At 30.9% G+C, this 23,469-nt stretch overlaps 1 protein-coding gene across 2 annotated transcripts in view; it reads right to left on the bottom strand.

The window, feature by feature from the left end:
• LOC140443780 (calmodulin) overlaps window positions 1-23,156 on the bottom strand; it is a 52,658-nt gene extending 29,502 nt beyond the window's left edge. For both annotated transcript variants that reach the window (XM_072535223.1, XM_072535222.1), the window contains exons 1-2: window positions 22,997-23,156; window positions 21,969-22,143 (exon numbers count right to left, since the gene is read on the bottom strand). In XM_072535223.1, coding sequence (XP_072391324.1) covers window positions 21,969-22,143; window positions 22,997-22,999 — 178 coding nt within the window. In that variant the 5' untranslated portion in view covers window positions 23,000-23,156. The remainder of the gene's footprint in view (window positions 1-21,968; window positions 22,144-22,996) is intronic.
• Between the last annotated feature and the right edge of the window lie 313 nt (window positions 23,157-23,469).

Genomic DNA, 23,469 nt, shown 5'->3' with positions numbered 1-23,469 from the left:
TGTCAAAATCCATTACCTCTACATCAAATGAACTTTTCAGAGCAGCCGTCTCAAAAGTCCTAATAGTTATGATGAATGCCGACCTCAGCAGCGGAGATGGCACTTAAAGAATAAGAGGGAATTCCTCTCTTGTATTACGTATATTTATATAAACGCTTATCTATCCGAACCAAAAAAGATTACAGATCTACAGAAATCTTTTGGCTCTAGGAGAGAGCCAAGTTTTTTAACGGATTCGAATCTGAAGGCTTAGATCCTAGAGTAGGTGATCTTCATGTCAAGTCCTAGTAAAACAAATTAAGGGATAGACTATAAATAACTAATGGCTCTATAAATAACCGCAACAGCGTGACTTCAGTTGTGGCGTCTGTTTTCGTAACTAATAACATTTATTAGTTAAGTCAACTTAATGTTAGCAACTATGAATTGCTTTCAATGTTTACTGTTAATAAGAAAGCCGATTTCAATTGGCAGATCCCTAATTTAATTGACTAATATAAATATTTTTTGTCAAAAATCTATATCATACTCATCTCATGTTTCACATCGTAGTAATTTATCTATTTCAAATGAATTATCTGTCCATAATTAAATAAAACCAACAAATTTGTTTATCCTATACGGTTTCATTGCGAAAACAAAGACCAAAAGAGAACACGGAGACGGTAATTATCATTGTTCAGATTTTATCGATTTAGCAACCGTCGTTTCCATTTCCATCGAAAGTGGGGACAAATTGCGCCAGAAATTAGATGGAAATTGGACACGCGATTTCTGCCGTTGTTCGAAACGGCTCTCCGTGTGTCACAGTTTGCAAGTATTGGTAAGAAACAGGCGTGATCTGGAAAGAATTACTATGTGAATTCATAACACAACGTATCAAAGGCACGATTCGAAACGAAATTGGAAGTTTCACTGGAAGAAAAAGGTCAAAATGTTGCTTTTAAAAGCGAACTTATTTATACGTAGAACATAAATTACAATTTTGTTTTAATTTTATTTACTACTGCCACTATTTACTTTTGTACTATTTATTTCAAATAATAATAATCAGAGGTATAAACATTCGCCGATTCTATTTCCACATTAATTTATTAACTCAACTTTTGAATAAAATGCTTTTATTCACTTTCTTGAATAAAAAAATAATTTACTTTCAAGGGTTTTTTGTATGACGTGGTTAGTTTTACGACGGGAACGGACCAACAGTAAAGTTATATAAGTTCAAAGAAATGTGTTTAAAATTTTAATGTGTTTTTTAGTATCGAAATAAAACGAAACTTTAGAGCCGAATGCAGTTCTCGATGCGAAAATTTTAAAAGAATATAGTGATTTTATGACGTCGAGCCTTAATTTTGTTACTTTCGCCGAAAATACACAAAATGTTGCAGATGAACAAAGCTACGATTAACTTCAGTTTTAACATCTATACGGCCAACAATGATTTATTATATAGAGATAAATAAATCTAATTTACAAAATTAGATTATGCTATAAAACTGGCCACTATCTAACCTAGAATATAATTTGGTTCCAGAAACAAGTTTATAATTTAAATTAAACGTGTCTTTGAATAATCATTACATTTTTTTTGTTACAAATCTAGAATATCGCTTAAATGCAATTTTCCTTTGGATTATTTGTGTAACACGATACCTAATCAAATATCCTGTTTTAGCGATAGTAATTTTGTTTACAAAAAAGACTGTAAACTAATAATAACCGTAACAGTTTGATTACATTTTCCTTTAGAAATGATAATAGACCATTTTAAAGGAGAACTATATTCTACTAGACTATTTCTCCGAAGAAACAACTTTGCATCATGAATGAACTAGGAAAAATAGTATAGTAATTATTAATTACATAAATACCGCAATCATCTATCGAATTTTGATCCCTATGAGTCACAAATGTTAATTCGTCATTTCAAATAATTTATTACAACGAGGTATTATAGTAAGGTACTGTTGATATTATAATTTATTCTCACTTCCCACTCTTACCGTTATTAATTCCAAATGTAAACGCAGTTTTAAATGTTATGAACTTTGCCAAACGAATTTACTGATTGGTTCTGCCTGATTCATAAAATAATAATAGTAGAGCATTTTTGTTAAGCTGTGGACGTTGCCAAACATATTTAGCGATTCATTAAAAATAATTAAAGCGATATTGAACAAAAAAAAACATATTAGGACCGGTTAAACAGTTCTCTGAGCGGAAATTAAAAAACACAAAAATGACTTTTATTCTTTAATGTATTCTGTCCGAAGTTTAATGCATTTTTCAGATATTGTTCTACTTACATACATTTCCGAAGTGATTGTCTGAAACTATTCTTCGTTTGATAAAAACTCCATCTTTAATTTTTTTAAGAATTTTATGAGTCACATTCAAATATGATAAATACAGAGATTTTCCAAGCGTATAGTCTGTCTCTTTTAAAACCGTCAAATGTTTTTTCAAAAGCGTTTTTGATTCTACTTTTTAATCAGTTTTCTTGAGTCGGACTCATTTCAGCAAAATATGAACTTTTTAGACGTCAAAAGCGAGGTTGAGTTTTAGGTTTGGTTTTACCATCGTGAAACTACACTTACATTACCATTGTTTTTGAAGGACATCGTCACATTACACGTTATTCCATTTCATGACGAATTTAAATAGCCTTTAAACCTTTTTTTCATTTATTATAGCATAATATTTTTATATCTAATAAAACACGTCTACTTTGAATGGCTTGTAAACAAACACCAAATACCATATCGATTTGAAAAAGTTGTCCGCGTTTATTACAAACAATGGAAAAGAATAGCAGCATTAAACTTGTTTCTAATAGACGAGCACAGCTCTCCTACGTAAGCTTTCAACTAGCCATACATAATAAAATATTGATTTAGTTTTAGTAATCAAACAGAAAGCATTCCAAAAAATAAAAGCTATTTCTCTGTTTAATAGTTCAAATATGAACGTCCAATAATTACTACAATAATGAGTACAGAACTAGTAACAATGAGATCAGAGACAAAATCAGAGAAACAAAACACGTAAGAGGAAATGTAAAGAAATCGAAAAAATATTGGTAAAGTAAATATTGACCTAAATAAAATAGTTTATGAACTAGGAGGGCTACAACGAAGAAACCATATTTTGGCACTTTTGGACAAAAATTGGAACACCATATATTGAGACTTAAAAAACTAAAACGCTGGTAAAGTAAAAAAGTACTACAAGAGCTAAGACACATCGACTTTCGATCTTTATTTGCCTCCCTAAGAAGGCAAACACTAAAGAATGCAGCGTTATCATTAGTCTGTCTCAACAAACATATTGTAACGTTATGAACGTCACATGTTTGTTATTCTTGTTTAAATAAGTATTTTATTTCAATTTCTTTTGATTTCATTCATCTATTAACTTTATCCTTTATTTTACTATTTTTATTTTAAAAATAGTTGGCGTTCAGCTCTTCAATCAACTTTCTATTTACTAAATAATGTTCTGTCATAATCTAAATTTCAATTTTCTCCCAATTCGCTATTTAATATTGTAATTATTTGTAATCTTCATTTTCATATAGGAAATATTTAAAAAGTTATGATGGTGCTAACACAAGGTTTATTATTTTAGTTTTTTTGCCTGATTTATATTTTTCCTGTTCCCCTTGCTAGGGAGGAACCTCCCCTAAAACCATAGGGACTCATATACTGTAGTAGGTGGCCGCTACTATGAAAACTCAACATATCCCTGAAGTATACAATATCCCTGAGCATTCTACAATCTATCCAACCAGCATTTGAAGTCACCAACAAATAATCCTGTCCATATACTTAAAAACATTAGAAGCCATAAGTTATCCTTTTAAAACTTTTGTTAAACTGTAGGCAAGATTTCCCGTTTTTTTTATTAACATTAAAATTTTTATATTTTATTTATGTACAATAAATATGATTAGTTAATATCTTCGTTTATTTGTCCCAGCCAAACTCATTTTTCAGATTTACTTCTAAGATAAGACGTTCTCACACCTGAGAGACTGAGCTAGACGAGTTGGCTCCCAAAGAAAGTTGTTTGAAAGCTCATTGAAATCTTGGACACAAAACAAATATAATCCTTCAGATCATAAAAAATTTTAAACAATATTTTATATTATGCATTAATGAAAACAAATCAGAAGAAAATAAAATTAAGAGGGGTGAGAGAGCTGTATGCTGGCACCACTTCTCTTTAATGCATACTCTTCAGAAATTTTTACGAAGAAATCTTAGGTGAGAAACTGTTGAAATAATGGTCAATGGAACATCAATTAACAACATTAGGTATGTGGATAATACTCTAGTTTTGCAGATACTAATAAATAAGATGTTTGATCATTCAAAACTCTTGAAGGTCTACGCCACAAGAGAGAATCGAGTTTCGCTCGAGTGCTGATCTAGAGGCCAACCGTCCGGAGATCCGTCAGAGTGTTGATCTGATAACAACTCCACTGGCCCTAAGGTATTGACTGAAGGCCAATCGCTTCTGCTAGAGTGTTGATCTAGTGGCAGTTCCGTACCAGTGTTGGAGTATTGATCTGAGACAGACCTATTCTTTCCCGTGTCTAAGTATTGATTAGTCGCTTTCCGCTCCTCGCCGGACCGAGTGTTGATTGGCCCGTTCCATCTCTACTCCTCTGACCCGTCCTTTTCTTTCCACACCATAATTGCCGTTTAGATTTTATGGCATTAATTGTATTTTATTTTCGCAGGTAACATTATTATTTTTATTGGTTTAAATATAACTTTATTTTGTTATTCATTTGTTCCAAATATATTTTTGTTTTAATTTAAACCTGCGTTTGACTGAGTCTGTCCTCTAAAAGAGTTACCCGTCACAGATGAAAGGTTAATAGTTCTATCTTAGCCCTATAATCAATCACAGGAGAAGTACTCCAAAAAAATTAGAGTGTGCATAGAAAATACACGTACAAATTTAAAAAAAACTGAGGAAGATGTTTGGAACAAAGGATCTGCAGCTGAATTTTAAGAGTTGGGTTGGCAAGGTGTTATATTTTCTCGACACTTACTACATGGAATGGAGGCTGAACCCTGAACGTGGAGACAAATAAGTGACTGGAAGCATTTGAATTCTGAAAATATCATATATTGATAGATGAAGCCATGACTGCAGTACCTGTGACATATTGCCCAGGTTGGCTAACCTCTTGACTGTGCAACTTGCGGAATGGCATCTAAGATCACAATAGCCATGATAGTTGTCAACCTCAATAATTACTACAAAAAAAACAATACATTTAAATTCTTTAGAAACTTATCGGCAATAACAGAATAGATGTGATATTAAACTACATCTGACGAAAAGTCTCTCACTCCATATCGGTAGGAGCTCAGATTATAAAATATATGATCAAAGTCTTAGAAGTAAATAGCTAAGTAAAGCCAATAATAACAACAACTAGGTTACTAATTCACCAATCAAAAACAAAAATCTATATAAGTTTAAAAAAACACGTAAAATAAACACAAATTATGTGGAAGCATGTTGAAACTTCGTCATTTATAATATGTATAGGATATAAGTATAAATATAGCGATGATTTGACAAAAGTGCCAAAGAAAGAGTCGCGATAATTTTATAATTCTACAAAAAAGGCATTTCCCGTTCAACCTTACTTTGAACAGAAGGACTAAAACGAATATGAAAGCAAAAGTACTTAATTAAAACTATAGATATTAAAATAATGGAAAAACATAGAGTGGGCGTAAATATTTTCGACTGTTCAACGAACCAGATTAACTACACATCATGAATCATGTAACCTGCGCCAAAAATTAAAAATAATAAAAAATGTAAAATTCTGTATTTCCGTATCTAAAAAAAAATAATCAAGCCTTTTTTTACTGATTTCGGTTCTGGACAATAATAAATACAGCATGCAATACTTTTATTAATACCTATTTTTAAGTTCCTATGAACAATTTTAGCAATCAAGAACAATTTTTAAACATTAAACAATTTTAACATTCTGTAAGAGATCAAATACCAGGAAATGTGTAATTAAAATACAATTTTCCAACGATGCAAACTATCTACTATTATATAGCACCGATTCGACCCACTCGTATATTGAAAATAAAGAGCAGGAGATACCATAGTGCAATAGGATTAAAAACTATAAGATATTATTACATCTTATAGTTTATAGGATTATATATTAAAATGTCATAAAACGTACATCTCACGTAGGAATTTTTGATGAATTATTGGGTAGTTAAAATGGCAAACAATTGATATTTATTATTACTATACGTAATTCCTCATCACAAACAAATCTAATTTACAATCAATCAAAATTTATTTACAGAAAGATTCTAAACTGTACAATGGCAAAATAGGCATAAACAATATAATATTCAGTTAATGAAAATAAGTTGCTGACATTAAAGGCAAAATTTGATTACATTAATAAATAATAGTATATTAAAACTAGATAAATTTTCCCAAACACTAATATTATAAACTTTAGAAATATCTGTAAACGTATTGTTATAGAAAACAAGGTATGGATCCATGATCATATTAAAAACGTGGGTCGGTCAATAAACCCCGGCATAACCATGAAATGGTGACTCAATGAAATGGCATCTATGGCATTTCGGTAGTGTCAACCTCCAAAAGCATACTGTCATGCATGACATTCAGGTTACTATTTATTGAGTTACAGTACTTGAAGTGAGGGTACTTTTGTGATTTTATAAACAATGGATTCAAACAATTCCGTGTATTGATTTATCATTGTTAGTTAACGGGAAAAAATACCCTCCTAACTGAGCAATGGCTCAAAAAGTGTTACAGGACCTCTGCTCCATCAATTTCGACCATTAAACGATGGTTTGCTGAATTCAAACGCGGTCGTGATGACGCCAATAATGGTCAGCACTGTGGAAGGCCAAATGAGGCAGTTATTTCCGAAAACATCGAAAAAACGCTGAATAGTATTATAGAAAACCGAAAAGTGAAGTTGCAAGAGATAGCTAACCCTCCAAAGTTATCGAAGTCTATGAGTTTTTACTATTATACAGAATATTTGGGTATAAGAAAGATCTTTTTCAAATGGTGTGGCGTTTTCTCATACCAGAGCAAAAATAAACAACGAATTAATGAGTCTCGGTGCTGTTTGGACATGATTAGTACGAGCAAGTCGAAGTTTTTGAGTGATATGTCACAATGGATGAAACATGGATCCACTACTTCACTCCGGAATCAAATTTGCAATCATCTGCAAGTGGATAGCGCCCGGAGAAAGACGTCCAAAGCGACCAGATGCAACAAACTGCCGGAATGGTTATGGCTCTTGACCAGACGATTATGGAAGCGACCAGACGTAACAATGAACAGCGACTACTACACTGGTTTATTGCAGCGTTTGAATAGCGCAGTATTTTTGTTGAGCCTCAAGAAAAGGCCTCATTTTTGTTGAAGAAAAAATTTGTTTTTTTTTTAGTTTACTTCTAGAAGATACAAAAATTCCCGTTCCGAAATTTTCATCGCTGAAAGTAACATAAAATGTCGCATAGACAAATCCTTACCAAAACTGATCTAGCTATCATAGTTCATAGTTTAAGAATAAGTGTGTAAGAACAGAAATAAAAACTCCAGATGTTTTAATTATGTCAGCACTAATCCTCGGACAGACAGAGACAGACAGATAGATCTCACAAAATTAAAGCACATTTTGATTTTTGTTTAATTTTTATCCAGATCCAATACGAATAAGTTATCCTCAAAATGTATTCAATGGCAAACAATATGAACTAAACACAAACAAATAAAACTAGGTAAACATGAAATTTGTGTTTGAAACAAAAATATCTAGATTTATACTACAGATACATTTAAATGCCCAATTATGATGTATTACGTGCTCGGAGAAAAATACTTTTACCTTGTCCTTGACGTTATCAGTTAATCTTTTTAAAAATCAAGCTCAATTGCTGGATTTCATAGAAACTGTTGATTGCCATTAAATGTAATAAAACTAAGTCGCTTGGTATGTCGTAAAACCTAATTTTGGCTCGCAAGTATTTACCTAACATACTCGAAAAAGCTTTATAAAACGAGCCATGCTGTGACACCATACAGCGATAAAATACTTCAAGCCATTTGTATAAACGATAAGATTAAAATTAACTAACCAGATTAATCAATTACCACGCTATTCACACTATTTTAAGAATATTGATTTACAGAAGGGTGAAATTACAATTGACGCAATTAAATACTTATTTAAACTTAATCAAAATTAATTAACAAAATGTTATAAAAAAAAAACACTACAACTAGAATGTTACGATTGTTCTATTGTTATTATTGAATGTGCCACTGAACAAAAGCTATACGGAATATCAAATATACCTTTGAAACGTATACAAGATTCTTTATCTATTGTCTCTATCTATCTACAAGATATTGTCATTTTAGCACAGCGTTTTCGCATTATCGGGTTAGTAGTAAATGTAAAGAATTATGAATTCTCTACATCCTAGTTTATTATCTCTATATTCTAGTTGCATCCTTGGATGCAACAAGGATATAGGTTATAATTTAATTAGGATGTTAAATATATAAACGCTAAACGTACTAGGCTTTATCAATACTTTAGCTGCGGAACTTTATTTCAGAACGTTCTCCTGTGCATAATGAACTTTTTTGATAGCAGCGAAAGTGTTAAACGAAATTTATCGGCATACAAAGTTCGATGGTTTTCCTCCGATAACGTTTTTGGCTCTCCCAAGGGTCTAGAAATTGATGAAATTGAATATGTGAGAGTATAGGACACATTTTTAAGGTAGAAATGCAAAAATTATTTTGTAACCATCCACATTATTTTAGATTTGCGGTATTAATAAAAATTAATGGTCATTTGCGCTACATAAATCAAAGACCCATTGGCGTGCTAGGTATTCAATGCTTATTTAATATATTTTTTGAGTACTAAACTTGCTACTTACTAAACAACTACTCGATAAACTTTCTTTTATTGACAGTACGCTTAGTTAGGGAAATTATATGCGACGGCGTACAAAGCACTTGAGAACAAAACATGTATGTATATGTATAAAATATCAATATAATTAAGCTTTCAATAAAAACATTTCGTATAATTCAAATTGAATGTTCACTTTCAATAAATGAATGTAATTCGACGAATGATAACTTTTAATTTTTATTTATGGGTTTTTTATATTAATGACAGGTATTTAGATATCTATTTTTATACCCATATAGAGAAATAATCATTAAAAATGTATAATACTGATAAAACGAGTATTAGAATTTTAATGTTTTATATAATGCACGAATATAAAATTTGCTATAGACAAGGCTTTTTAATCTAGTGAGAGTTCATAGAATATGGTCAGAATATAAATGGGCGTTAACTTCCCATTTAGGGTTATAATGTAAAACTGGCGTGATACTTTATTTCGTAATAAGAAGATTCCCAAGCGTGACATTTCAAACAAATTGTACTGGATTTTTTTCGTGTCTCGCCAAACTAGTTTTTTAATAGTATTTTCCTTAGTTTATTAATTCGCTCGGCATTAAGTTAAGAGAAGTAAAAACATTGGAAGGAACATATTGCTTATATATTACTTGCTGCTAAACACAAGTATAGTTATTTCCATATTTGTATTTTTTCCCTGCATATAATGAGTTAGTGAAATATCCTAAAATATAGTCCACATAAAAACGCTAGGTAAATTAAGTCACACTTTTTCGCAAATATTTTTAAATATTTAATTAATAGTAATTTTTATCTTGTTCATTTATTTTTTAAATAAAATATGCTGCTCATGACACATGTGCATGTTTTTTACATTGAAATTAAAGCTAATTTTTTTCTTAATATGATGATATAAGGTTGCCTGGGAAAAATGGTAACAAATTAGGGTTGCCAGCTGTTAAAAACGTGAGGTAGTAAAATGGAGTTAGTGTCCAACGACTCTGGTTTTGACAGGTGATAATATGTATATTCTTATATATCTATCGATTCATGCTTTAAAAACTCACGAAACTAACACTTCAAATCAGTGGCATTGTGTGCTAGCTCTATTTTACTTTACATTTGATACCTTACATTTTTAACAGCTGGCAACCTTAGTTTGCAATCATTTTTTCTCAGCAACCTTATATTATCATATTAAGGACAAAATTAGCTTTAATTTAATTTGCAACCTATTATCAATGTATTCTTCTTATTTTAAATAAATGTAAAAATGTGAGTTTGATTAACTATGTTATGAACATAGTGATCCTGTAGTGGGATCTTACGACTATAAGCAGAAAAATTATTAGAACATTCAAATTGACTCTTCCATTCTTTTCAGTTTTGTTTCAGACAAAATTCTAAGGAAATCACATAAAACAGAGCAGAGCTTGTACACCATAGAAAGCACAATGCCTTTTATTTGCTTAAACTACAGCAAATCCTAGCAAGAAATATTGAAAAATTTACACAGATAGAGAGTTTACAAAGTCATCTAATGATGCATATAAAAGCAAAAACAGAAAAATATACAAAGTCAGAGAAACAAAGCGATTTGAGTAACTTAAAGAAATCATACCACAAAAAAATGCTTTGTGCTTTGAATAGTATGATAAAAAGCAAAAATGTGTCAATTGATTTAAAAGTAAAGCTACAAAAGGCCCGAAGGTAAAGCTACAAAACAAGAAGGTAGGTGACATAAAGGCTCCCATACTCCAAGCTTGACCTTTGGACATAGATTGGAAGTGAAAGTGGAATATGAGGATATGCTAGAGGTATCAGAAGGTACAGGGGGCACATTAGTATGTTAAACCAATGGCTCAAGAACTGAGAAAATCAGGGCAGCAATGGTCGTCAAGAATGAGAATTTTCCTTTGCTTGATAGGACTAACCTTGGTTAACAGGTTAATATTTGTCAGATGGAGACATTGGCGCTTCAGGAAACTGTAGAGACAATGATGGAATTCAGTATCATGATTTAATTATGTATGAGGATAGCCAATCAGCTCTAAAAGGATTCATATAAATCCTATCAAATGACAGGGGTGCAAAACATTTGTTTTAAAGTTCTGAATGAGTTGCAGGCTAAATATAACAAAGTAGCTAATAGACTCCAATATTGGGAGCACTGAGGAGTAAGTGTAGTTATTTCCATATTTGTATTTTTTCCCTGCATATAATGAGTTAGTGAAATATCCTAAAATATAGTCCACATAAAAACGCTAGGTAAACTAAGTCACCGCTATAAAGATCGGTAATGATGGCCTACGGCTCTTGAATTAATCGGATCAAACCTTTATGTATGGCCCTGGCCGCTCCACTTTAATTTTTCATTTGTTTTCAATGGCACAGAGATCTGGTAAAACTGCTGGTCATGGAATTGCTGCCAAAAGATGTTAGTTGCGTGTAATACACATTATTACAATCCTTTGTGCTTTGAATGTTATCATTTATACAAAGAGGTATAGCACAACGCTAAGATATTGCTCCCCAGACAATTATTCTGGAGGAGAATTTGAAAATTGTGAAGATAGAATTATATTCTGATTAGTGAATAGTATTTGAAGGTTTTCTGCACAGAACTGGAAACAACTTCCCTCATATACATTGACAAAAGCCTATTCCCCTTGTATTTAGAAGCAAGCAGGAGCTTTTTTTATTTTCTTGATCTGAGGGCTTGTCTTTTTACTGATATGCGAACAGCATCTAGACACATTTTGATTCTTTGTTGACTTAGAAATCAGTTAACTAATTGTTTAAACTCTAGGCACGAATTTTGACGTCTTAATGTCACCAAAGCATTTTATTCGCGAATCTTCGCTCATAATGGTGTCTCTTTTTATACTTCCCGCATTTTTTTCGAGTTTGGTCACTGTACTAACTTTTAATGTTTCGAAATGTGTGCATACGTTTGTCATAGGATTTTACAAAAAAAGAAATATATGAAAAATATGAAATTCCAGATACGTTTTAGAAGTTTGCTTAAGAATATGATGAATATCTCAACATCGAGTGTCAATTTATGCTATTTTATCCTCTGTGATTTATGATACTTTTATATTATTCTTCTGTTGTGTTATTTCAAACTATTTTTTATACAAAAATAAAAAAGTATATTATGTTTACGAAACTGAAATCTAGTTATTTACTTAAAAAGTCGTAATATCAGGAAAGAAAACAAAAAGGGAAAATTGAAAATGTTAATTTTAAAAAATAAATACTGAAGGTGTATCTTTTATTTTTAACAATTAATAAATTTGTGTACCTACATTTTTTTGTCTGCTCATCTTGTTCCAAGTATATATTTACATTATAGATATACTATCTATATTTTTTTATGTTAGGGATAAGATAACCTTAGAGTACTTATATATTTGTAATGAGAGCCGATAAAACTGTAAACTATTTACCTATATTACGAAAGTGTTAAGCTTTATTTTGTCATTGCTTTTAATACCTAAGTATTTAATCATATTAAAATCTGCGCTTTAAGTGGTTTTTGATCTTCCAGATACTGATATCACCAACAGACAAATTAAGTTTTAAAATACTTAAAATTAATCTTATTTTCAGAACAGAAACATACGCCTCGCTGATTGGCGCCTAAAATGACTTCAAATGTGAAACATATATATATATATATATATATATATATTTATATATATATATATATATATATATATATATATAAACAGTTACATAATTTGTGGTCGCTAATTTTGACTAGGAATGAGTTGAAGGTACAGACAGCTGAACTTCGGGTATCCGGTGATACCCAGGTTTCATTAGCCATTTGTTAACATGCGGGGCTCTACCGAGAGTGGTCATCCATTCCCTAGCTCCTGCATGAACTAAGAACAACCAAATAAAGCAACCAACCTGCCAGACAGAAACTACTGAAAATTCAAGACAAGTGCAATAAACCAGAGTAAGGACCTAAAACGTCCAGCAAGCATAAACAAAGCAACAGGAAAAGGTTTAAGTACATGTTGAAAAAAAGCAATGACTCAGGGGATGCTGACAGTCAGGACTAAAACTGATCCAATAGCCAGAAACGTAGAATCAAGGTATCCAGATCTTTCACGTCCCAGTGTAGAAAAATCTGCGAGACCAAACGGCCCCTATAACAATCTACAAAAATCATCAACACTGAAAACACTAACATGAACAGTTTCTATTCTTATTGAAAATTAAATGAACTGATTTCCCTACAACTTTCACTCTCCTTCAATATAAAATTTAGTAAATCATGGTTATTATATTGCAAGGAAAAGATAAACCACATAGTTGAATTAAAAAAAAGCATTATTTCTGGTTGAGTAGTGTTATCCTATTCTTCCAATAACTACTTTCCCAGTTGCCTGTTGCTTGACATTTACTTCACAAACGGATATATATTTGTTTAGCCTTATTTAATAATTCAATTTTTATTATTAATTTTTTTCTTATTTATCCATATTGGTTTTTCGTAACATGTCCCATTTAATGATTAATTACAATATTAATCAAATAAGTAAAGCAGAAATTAGGTTACAGTTAATATATGAACGACAATCATCAATTAAGAGTAGATGTCATGACAAAAAAGTTTATGAAATAGAAAAGCAGAATTGAAAAAAAAATACTAGAAATCCAAATTTCTCCCCAAAAAAATTTAAACACAAAAATAAAATGATGTTTCAAAAATTATAAATAAAATGAAAACTTATTGAATTAGTTTATAGTCAATAAAGATCACATAGACAAAGTCTACAGTAAATAAAAATTCTCAATATGATCCCATCTCACATAAATGGAGGAAAACATTGATTCATGGATCATGCAACAAGTTGTTCCCTAATCACCTCGGAGCATAAGAATGTGATAAGTACAAGCATATCTGTCTAATCGATTCAAGGAAATATAAGAGATGCAATGTCAAAAACCCCAGAAGTCAAAATTTTAGGAGAGTGAAAAAACTTAGATCTTTAAATCATATTTTTTCTTCCTCAGTATTTTTTTAATTGCTTTGAAAAAACATGCCAAAACATAGTTTTCATGAAATTGGAGTTTTGCCAGAACAGTTGGAACAATATTTTCAACCCAAATCCTCATAAATCTAAAAATGGTCAATTGTTGACTTATGAAGCTTTGACATTTAAGTCGATATACAAATAGTAGTAGCTATTTAATATTAACTATTAAGAGAATAATTGTCAAAGACTTGATTTTGTAGAACAATATGACTAAAAAGTTGAATGAAGGAAAATATATGAATTCATAATTCAAATGAATTACAAAAATTATAATCTATCTATAAACTCCAGAAACTTCTTTTCCAAAAAATAACTTTGAAAAACTTTGCAACAAGTTGCTTTACCCTACTCTAGTTCAGCTAGAAATTCCGCAATATTGATCCGCCATTTATGACATTCAGGTAGACATACTGGCCATTTCTAGTGACCTATTGCTCCAATCTCTAACTACTGTGGAAGGGCTCTATTGCTAAAATTATACATTTTTGCTTTCTCAAAGCGTTTCAAAGATTCACAAGGTCATTATTTGAAAAATATTGTTTAAATACAATATGTTAAACTTTGAAGCAATTTAATTCGTTCCATATGGAAAAATAAGATAAGAATTCATTGTTAGTGAATGTTTTAAATTTACAACATAAAAATGTAATATGTTATTCTATTTATAATACCAGCAACAACTTTTTATCAGTAGTATTATAATCTCGATTGACGTATGGAACTGACTGTTTATAGTTTTACTATGGTGTATATCTCAACTTATATACAGCTGTGTCTATATAACACAAACTTGTTTAGAAAATTTTTTACTCCCAAGTTTCCCACTGTTTATTAGGTCATAAAAACTATTACTCACCATTGGAAATATTCCAACAATGGGGTGTTCCTAGAAATTATTTTAAATATCCAGTTGATATCTAAACATTTCAAGTCACCTTTAACATTTTCTTCACCTTTTAACACAATAAAATTTAGTGGGCAATACAGTGGAAGTTTAAATTTTTTTAAACATTTTATGTCAAAAAACAATTCAAAATAAATATAGCCATATTGTTGCAAAATAATTTTCAGTAATTCATAGCACATTCTATAGAATTAGAAGAGTGAGTTGGATTGGATTTAATATAGCATACATTCCATAAAAACTCAATAATATCAAGATAATAAATAGCAGGAGACTGCCAAAGTCAAAGAGAATTTCTTTTCTTTTCTTCCACCATCGAAAACAAAGACTCACTTAGCTATCATTAAAAATACAGTAATAGGTGGTGCACGATTCCCCCACAACAAAATACATAAGAAAACTTGGAAACCGCCTGATAACGAAACAATTATACAAATAGATCATTATAGTCTTTATGCAAGACACTATTCCAACCTTTTAGATGTTAGGTCTTTCAGAGGAGCAAATAAATATAGTGATCACTATTTAGTTAAAGCACAGTTTAAAGAAAGAAATTTTCAGAAAAAGTAAATCAGAAAAAGGAGGGAAAAAATAAATATTCACAAACTAAAAGATCCGGACATAGCAAATTTAGACAATATTAACCAGCTTTGGATAAAAATACAACATATTGTATTGCAGAAATCAGTTAAAATACTGCATACAAGCAGGGCAGAAAAAAGAAGTCAGAGGTTTGATAATGACTGTGAGATGTCAACAAACAGAAAAAATGTGACATAAAAAAAACTCTTCAAGCAAGTTGCACACAGAGAAAAAAAGACAAGTATAGACACCTCAGAAGAGAGGAAAAGTGTGTCCATCAACTTAAGAAGATGAAATATTGAACAGAAAACATTAAAATAGATACAAAGTTTCATTTGATAAAAATGAAACAAGAAAATACTACAAATCCCTAAACAGTAACCATCAAGGACATAAACCAAGCCTAAAAATTGTAGAGATTAAAGGTGAAATGCTACATGAAATAAACTCAGTTATTAATAGAGAGACACAACATTTCAGTGATCATCTTAATTTAAATTATGTTGAAGCAACTACACATTGAAGCACCAACAAGGGAAGTGACAAATGCCATCCAAAAACTTAAAAATAAAGCCACAGGAATTGACAAAATCTGTTCTGAATGTATTTATAACAAAGGTAGTGACCTAAGTAAGAACTTTTTGCAGCAATCCAGAAACTAATAGTACTTTTATGGCAGAACAACTTGATACCAGATGAATGGCTAAAGGAAATAATGTGCCGGCTACATAAAAAATGTGATCAACTTATTGCAAGAACTATAGAGGCATTAGTCTTCTAATAGCTGTATATGAAATACTCAGCAATGTACTTTTTGATAGACATAAACTCTTTACAAAAGATATTGTTGGGCATTAAAAATACAGATTCACTGCCAGAATGTCAACTATATACCAAAAACATGCATGTGGGCAAATTCTAGAGAAGTTGCTAGAATATATTATAGATACACACTATCTCTACTCGTCGACTTCACAGCAGCCTATGACAGTGTTAAAATAACTGCACTATATAATGAATGTAGAAGTAGGGGTAGGCCAAAACTCAGATGGAGGGATGGTGTAGATGAGGATGGTAGAAAAATAGGCGCAGCAAACTGGCAACAGTTGGCAATGGATAGAACTGACTGGCGTAATAGCCTTGGGAAGGTCGAGGCTCTTTTATAGGGCTGTAGCACCAATGATGATGATGATATAATGAATGATATCGTCTAACAATGCAAATGAAGCTTTATTTAAGAATTTCTAAAATAATTCAAAAGAGACTGCTTATTTCCTCAATGCTTATAAACTTATAAAATTATGTCTAATTAGTAAATAGAGTCGTTATAAAGCATGTCATTAAGTCATTAGAATTCAGATTTAAATCAGAAGTGTAAAGCCAGACAAATATTTGTAACAATTATACTGAACAATCATAAAATTTATCATTATTTATTATATAAACCACTTTATCATTTACAATATGTTTGTTTTATTCCTACTTATATTGGGAAACATGGATTTTAGCAGTTCCAAGTTCTAATATAGTAAAAAATTGTTACTATACACTGTTATTCTCTATATTGTAAATATAATTATAATGCACATTTTTTAGGGAGGCTTGGAAAATGAAATAGACAATTTTTTTTGGTCTAAGAAACTCAGACTGAAGTTACCCATCTCTAGATATCTGCCAATAGTTACATTTTTCAACTTCAATCAAGCCTTTGACAGGTTAAAATGCAATAAATTATTCAAATCTGTGGAAGATTTTGGTTTAATAGTACAAGATACCACTGCACAATCACTAAGTTCATAATATAGTTAATCAAACTCACACTTTTACATACATTTAAAATTAGGAAAATACATTGATAATAGGTTGCCAGTCAAAAAGTGGTCGCAAATATTTTTAAATATTTAATTAATAGTAATTTTTATCTTGTTCATTTATTTTTTAAATAAAATAGGCTGCTCATGACACATGTGCATGTTTTTTACATTGAAATTAAAGCTAATTTTTTTCTTAATATGATGATATAAGGTTGCCTGGGAAAAATGGTAGCAAATTAGGGTTGCCAGCTGTTAAAAACGTGAGGTAGTAAACTGGAGTTAGTGTCCAACGACTCTGGTTTGACAGGCGATAATATGTATATTCTTATATATCTATCGATTCATGCTTTAAAAACTCACGAAACTGATACTTCACGAAACATCTGGCAACCTTAGTTTGCAATCATTTCTTCTCAGCAACCTTATATTATCATATTAAGGACAAAATTAGCTCTAATTTAATTTGCAACTTATTATCAATGTATTCTTCTAATTATAAATGAATGTAAAAATGTGAGTTTGATTAACTATGTTATGAACATAGTGATCCTGTAGTGGGATCTTATGACTATAAGCAGAAAAATTATTAGAACATTCAAATTGACTCTTCCATTCTTTTCAGTTTTGTTTCAGACAAAATTCTAAGGAAATCACATAAAACAAAGCAGAGCTTGTACACCATAGAAACCACAATGCCTTTTATTTGCTTAAACTACAGCAAATCCTAGCAAGAAATATTGAAAAATTTACACAGATAGAGAGTTTACAGTCATCTAATGATGCATATAAAAGCAAAAACGGAAAAATATACAAAGTCAGAGAAACAAAGCGATTTGAATAAAGAAATTATACCACAAAAAAATGCTTTGTGCTTTGAATAGTATGATAAAAAGCAAAAATGTGTCAATTGACTTAAAAGTAAAGCTACAAAAGGCCCGAAGGTAAAGCTACAAAACAAGAAGGTAGGTGACATAAAGGCTCCCATACTCCAAGCTTGACCTTTGGACATAGATTGGAAGTGAAAGTGGAATATGAGGATATGCTAGAGGTATCAGAAGGTACAGGGGGCACATTAGTATGTTAAACCAATGGCTCAAGAACTGAGAAAATCAGGGCAGCAATGGTCGTCAAGAATGAGAATTTTCCTTTGCTTGATAGGACTAACCTTGGTTAACAGGTTAATATTTGTCAGATGGAGACATTGGCGCTTCAGGAAACTGTAGAGACAATGATGGAATTCAGTATCATGATTTAATTATGTATGAGGATAGCCAATCAGCTCTAAAAGGATTCATATAAATCCTATCAAATGACAGGGGTGCAAAACATTTGTTTTAAAGTTCTGAATGAGTTGCAGGCTAAATATAACAAAGTAGCTGTTAGACTCCAATATTGGGAGCAATGAGGCAGCTGATGCAGCAGCTAAAGAAGGTACAGAGCAGCTGTATTTTTGAGACCTGAACCCTTTTACCCAGTCTTGTATCAGAAATGTAAAACTGATATTAAGAAGTGTTCCATATATCAAGACCTGGTAAGATGGAACAGGACTGGTTGACTTCAGACTAATAATGCTGTCGTTTCAGTCTTAGTAAACCAACTAATTGATATGATGAAAGTAGAGATATATTACAAATCCTCACAGGTCACGATAACCTCATAAGACACCAAAACATCTGTGAGCTCAGCTGATCAACAATGTGTCCAGGTGTGAGGAGAGGGAAGAGATATCTGAACACTTTGTGGGTGACTGTCCAACCTTTGTTAATACAAGGCAACAATGGTTACACTCTTACCAAACAACCCTCAAAGATGTAGTGAAGGAGAGCAAACTTAAAGAGACTTGCCAGATTCATCAAGAACTGGGAGTCTAAAATGTAGGCTCAGTTGCCACCCTGAATAGGGATAAATTTCTACACCTCACTAAGAGGAAACTGACAGGGCAAGGACAATGCCTGTGTCCAGCTGCTAAAGTGTAGCTCTTAGGTAAAAAAAAAAGAAAATTAAAGCTAAATAAAACAGTGATAAGACCAATAGTCAAATATGTCTCAGAATTATGAACATTAAACACAAAAGAACAAGATATACTAAAAATATGTGAAAAATATTAAACAAGATACAAAATGGACTGTGGATCAGAAGAACAAATAAGGACATGGAAAAATTAAATCAAGAATTTACCATACCAAGAGTTATAAAAACCCAAAGATAAAAGGTTATCAAAAAAGTTATTAGCTAACTATGAGGAAAGCAAAGACATCAATCACAGATTAGGTGGAAAACAGAGACAGATGAAGGTTTAAGAAGACTAGATTTCACAAAATGCAAAAATAAGACAATGAACAAGACTGAATTGAGGCAAAAATATTTAACGGGCAATGGAAAAACTGGAATATATACTAAGGTCCAATTGGACTTATGTTTGTCTTGTCATGAAACTACAATAAACTTATCTTCAATATAAAAACATCAAGTAATAGGCCTACATAGTTTGTAGAGCTAATTTTCATATAAACATTAAAACAAAATATAGCTAAAAAAATAAAGTTTTAAAATTAATTACAGATAAAAGTATATTAATTGAGAAGTCAGCAGTAGCCTTTAGATAAATTAAAATGTCAATTTCAGGACATAGGTGTATGATTGGATAACAATAATATTGTACAGTTTTTTCAATGGAATGTTTTTATACATATTCAATATCAATAATTAAAAAAAGTATGGTTTCAAAGATCATTTTTTAAAACTGAATCCAAAATAAGAAAAAAAATTACATCGCAAAAACTGTATAAGAGCATTGGTTCAAGGAATAAAAATGGCTTATATGAAAAATGTTAGTGCCTAAGAGGAACTTTGTTTTTTGAATCACTGAATTGAATAAACAGCTTTTACTACTTGGTATTTGAACCTATGTTTTGAATATATACTTCCTTTTTTCTTCTATTTTCAAAAAAATATAACTGTGGATAAAATGTTGCCAATACATATAAGCACTTTAGAAACTGCCAGTAATCTTCAAAAGTTTTTTGAACATTTGGGTGTGACTGCAATGACAACATTGGTTTGAAGATTTTTGTAAAAAAAAATGTCAACAAGTCCTGTCGAGTTAAAATCAAAGAGAATATGAAGCCTGTTATACTTTTTTAAGACAAACTACACCATAGTATATGCAATTCTGTCAGAAATTTGGCCATTATATTGTGAAAATTGAATAATTCCTAATAATGTTCAAAAAGTAGATCACCTTATTGTAAAAGTACCTGTAATAAGTGTGTATTTTTTATAGTCTAGGATTACGAAATTTGACTGACAGTTTTAACCAATTTTATATAACATGGGAAACATTGTAACAATATGTGTATTCTGTGAACAAGACCTGTAATAAAAACAGTGATCTAAGTTTTAAAAATAAACAGTTTTATTAGAAACCACTACTATATGAAGCACAAGTCAACAAGTCTTTTCCAGGATAATTTTGAAGATAATTCAAAATTACTACATAACTATATTGCAAGTTATACAGATTTGAAGTAATAAAAAAGAAAGTTAGTAGTTAAATTTTAGCCAAAAAAGGAAATTCAATTTCACATTCAATTCAACAAAAAGAAAAAATTGTTTGGAAGAACATCCTATTCATGAATCCTTGATAACTTTTAGAACAAAGCAATGACTTTCATTAAAATGAGCTTCCCTAATCAATATGGAAATAGCATGGCCTACATTTTTTAAGTATCCTTGAAATAGATTAACAGTTTTAGCCTTCTTAAATGCTTCAAAATTTATGCTTAGTTTCAGTTTTGGGCAATGTCTACCATTATAAGGACCAGTGTCTTTACTACAAAGCAAAAACCCTTTGTAATCTTACTACTTTAAATAGGGAGTCTTCAAAATTTTAGGGCATTTAAAATTAAATAAATTATATAAATATATTTTTTTCTTATTTAAAACTTACACAATAACATAATTATTGTAGTTTACAATTAAACAGATATTGCTAGTAAACATTAAGAAACATATTATTTGTTCTGTTTCTTCCTAAAAAAAACTGTCTTTGTAAGATGGAAATAGAAAATACAATGTTTTAGTAAAGATTTTGATAATTAAACATAACAAATATAACCAACTTTTCAATGACATTCATTAATTCATGAAATTCAACATTTATATGGAAAAGATTCACAAATACTATATTGTTTGGGTTATAAATATACATTTTAAGTAAAACAATTTGGTTAAATCATAACCTATCAATACAGGCCGATAGAAAATAATTTTAAGTACAGCTGAGACCATCCCTGTTCAAAATGTATAATCATTAATTTAGATGAGATGAGCTATACAATTTACAGCTGTCCTAATACAAATTGATGAGACTACTGTTTCAATTATAATTCACATCAAAATAAACACAAAACCTACAGAATGTGAAAGTTTACAGAAAATGAACTTTTAAAAAATCAATACTATCTAATTTATGGACACACTGGTCACATAATTTTTGAATTAACCTATTAAGAAAACCAATTTTAAGAGACAAATCTTATCCAATTTCGTCTTATTAGCATCTGAAAATCTAATTAAGTATGTTAGAAGAAAATTAATTTACTCACCATCAGCATCTACTTCATTGATCATATCCTGTAATTCAGCCTCTGTTGGATTTTGTCCTAGAGATCTCATTACTGTTCCTAATTCTTTAGTCGTAATTGTACCATCACCATCTTTATCGAATAGTGAGAAAGCTTCTTTGAATTCGGCAATTTGTTCTTCGGTGAGTTGGTCAGCCTAAAAAAAATTCTCAATTTTATTTAAGAATTTATTATACTGCATAGTCTATATATTTATAACCTCAGGAATACTTGATTATTCTATGATTGTCTTATTCTTCCACAGCCAAAGCTGCACAGAGTATTTGGTTAGAAATATGCCAGGATACTTTTGCTGTTTGGCTGTTTTGGATACGAAGTGTTATGATAAATATTTGATTTGATAACAGCTTAGACTGTTCAATTGTTGCTTTGCACTAGCTTGTTTTTATAAAAGTATACACTTTTTCAAAAATCTGCAAAACTAGATCTTCATGTTTTTGTATGATATATTTCAATAGTGTATTTAATCTAATCTCACAGCATACTTAAAAAAATTGGCTATAATAATTTTAATATGTGTGGTTAGTTACACCTGTGGGTAATTTGTGCGTCTTAGGGTGTATACTACATGCGTACTTTTGGCATTATTGACTTTAATTCTGCTGTTTTAGCCACTTCTGCGTAGGGTTTAACTATTCTTGTACTCTAGTAGTGGCCTAAAAAATGTCAACGACTTTATTTTTACTCATACTAGTAAACACCCAATATGCAACAGATCGATATAATACTTTAGTACACATCTACACAACGAAAATAAGCTTCAAACACTATCAATTCGCTCAAATAAATTATTTTAAGCTAATTTCAGCGATTACAATGAAAGTTCCGCATTGCGGCACTTATATTCACCGGTCCGTCATCAAAACCAATCATCTTTATTTACTAAAAATTTACATCTTTCAACTATTTCCATAAATATTCAAACTAACACATTCAGTAAACATTTCTCTTTAAAACACAGCATTGGATGGCAAATAATATTCACTTACCATTGTAATATTTCAAGATTAATCGGTACACTAAACAGAAAAATGTCGACACAACGAAGTAACTAACAACGCCTCTCGTCAAAGTGCACCAGCCAACTGTCTTTTCTCGTTTTGTTTAGGATCGACGTAAGAGAAGAGAGGGGGGAACTGCTGCTGCGAAACCACCAAAGCGCAATAGTGCGGCTATGACAGAAACCGGTAGAAATATTCCTACGCCAATACACAAAAGGTTTAAATTTTAAATTTTGTTATTTCAGTATTATAAACTATTGAAAATATTATTTTCACTATACGATTTTGAACTCTGTTAGATGCTCTAGTTTTTCATAAAGTAAATTGTATGCTGTTAGCAGATCTAGCTGACGTTGCGTATGGTATGTCAAGTTTGAACATCGGGTGCGGCTTGTTTACAACGTCTACTCGTACAATGTGTGTTTGTGATTGGTAGACTTCTACCTGCAATGCGTCAAACA

The sequence above is a fragment of the Diabrotica undecimpunctata genome, chromosome 6 (assembly GCF_040954645.1).
Source record: "Diabrotica undecimpunctata isolate CICGRU chromosome 6, icDiaUnde3, whole genome shotgun sequence".
In the NCBI taxonomy this organism is placed as follows: Eukaryota; Metazoa; Arthropoda; class Insecta; order Coleoptera; family Chrysomelidae; genus Diabrotica; species Diabrotica undecimpunctata.
Note: the sequence above shows the minus strand (reverse complement) of the source record. Positions and strands in the feature narration are given on the sequence as shown.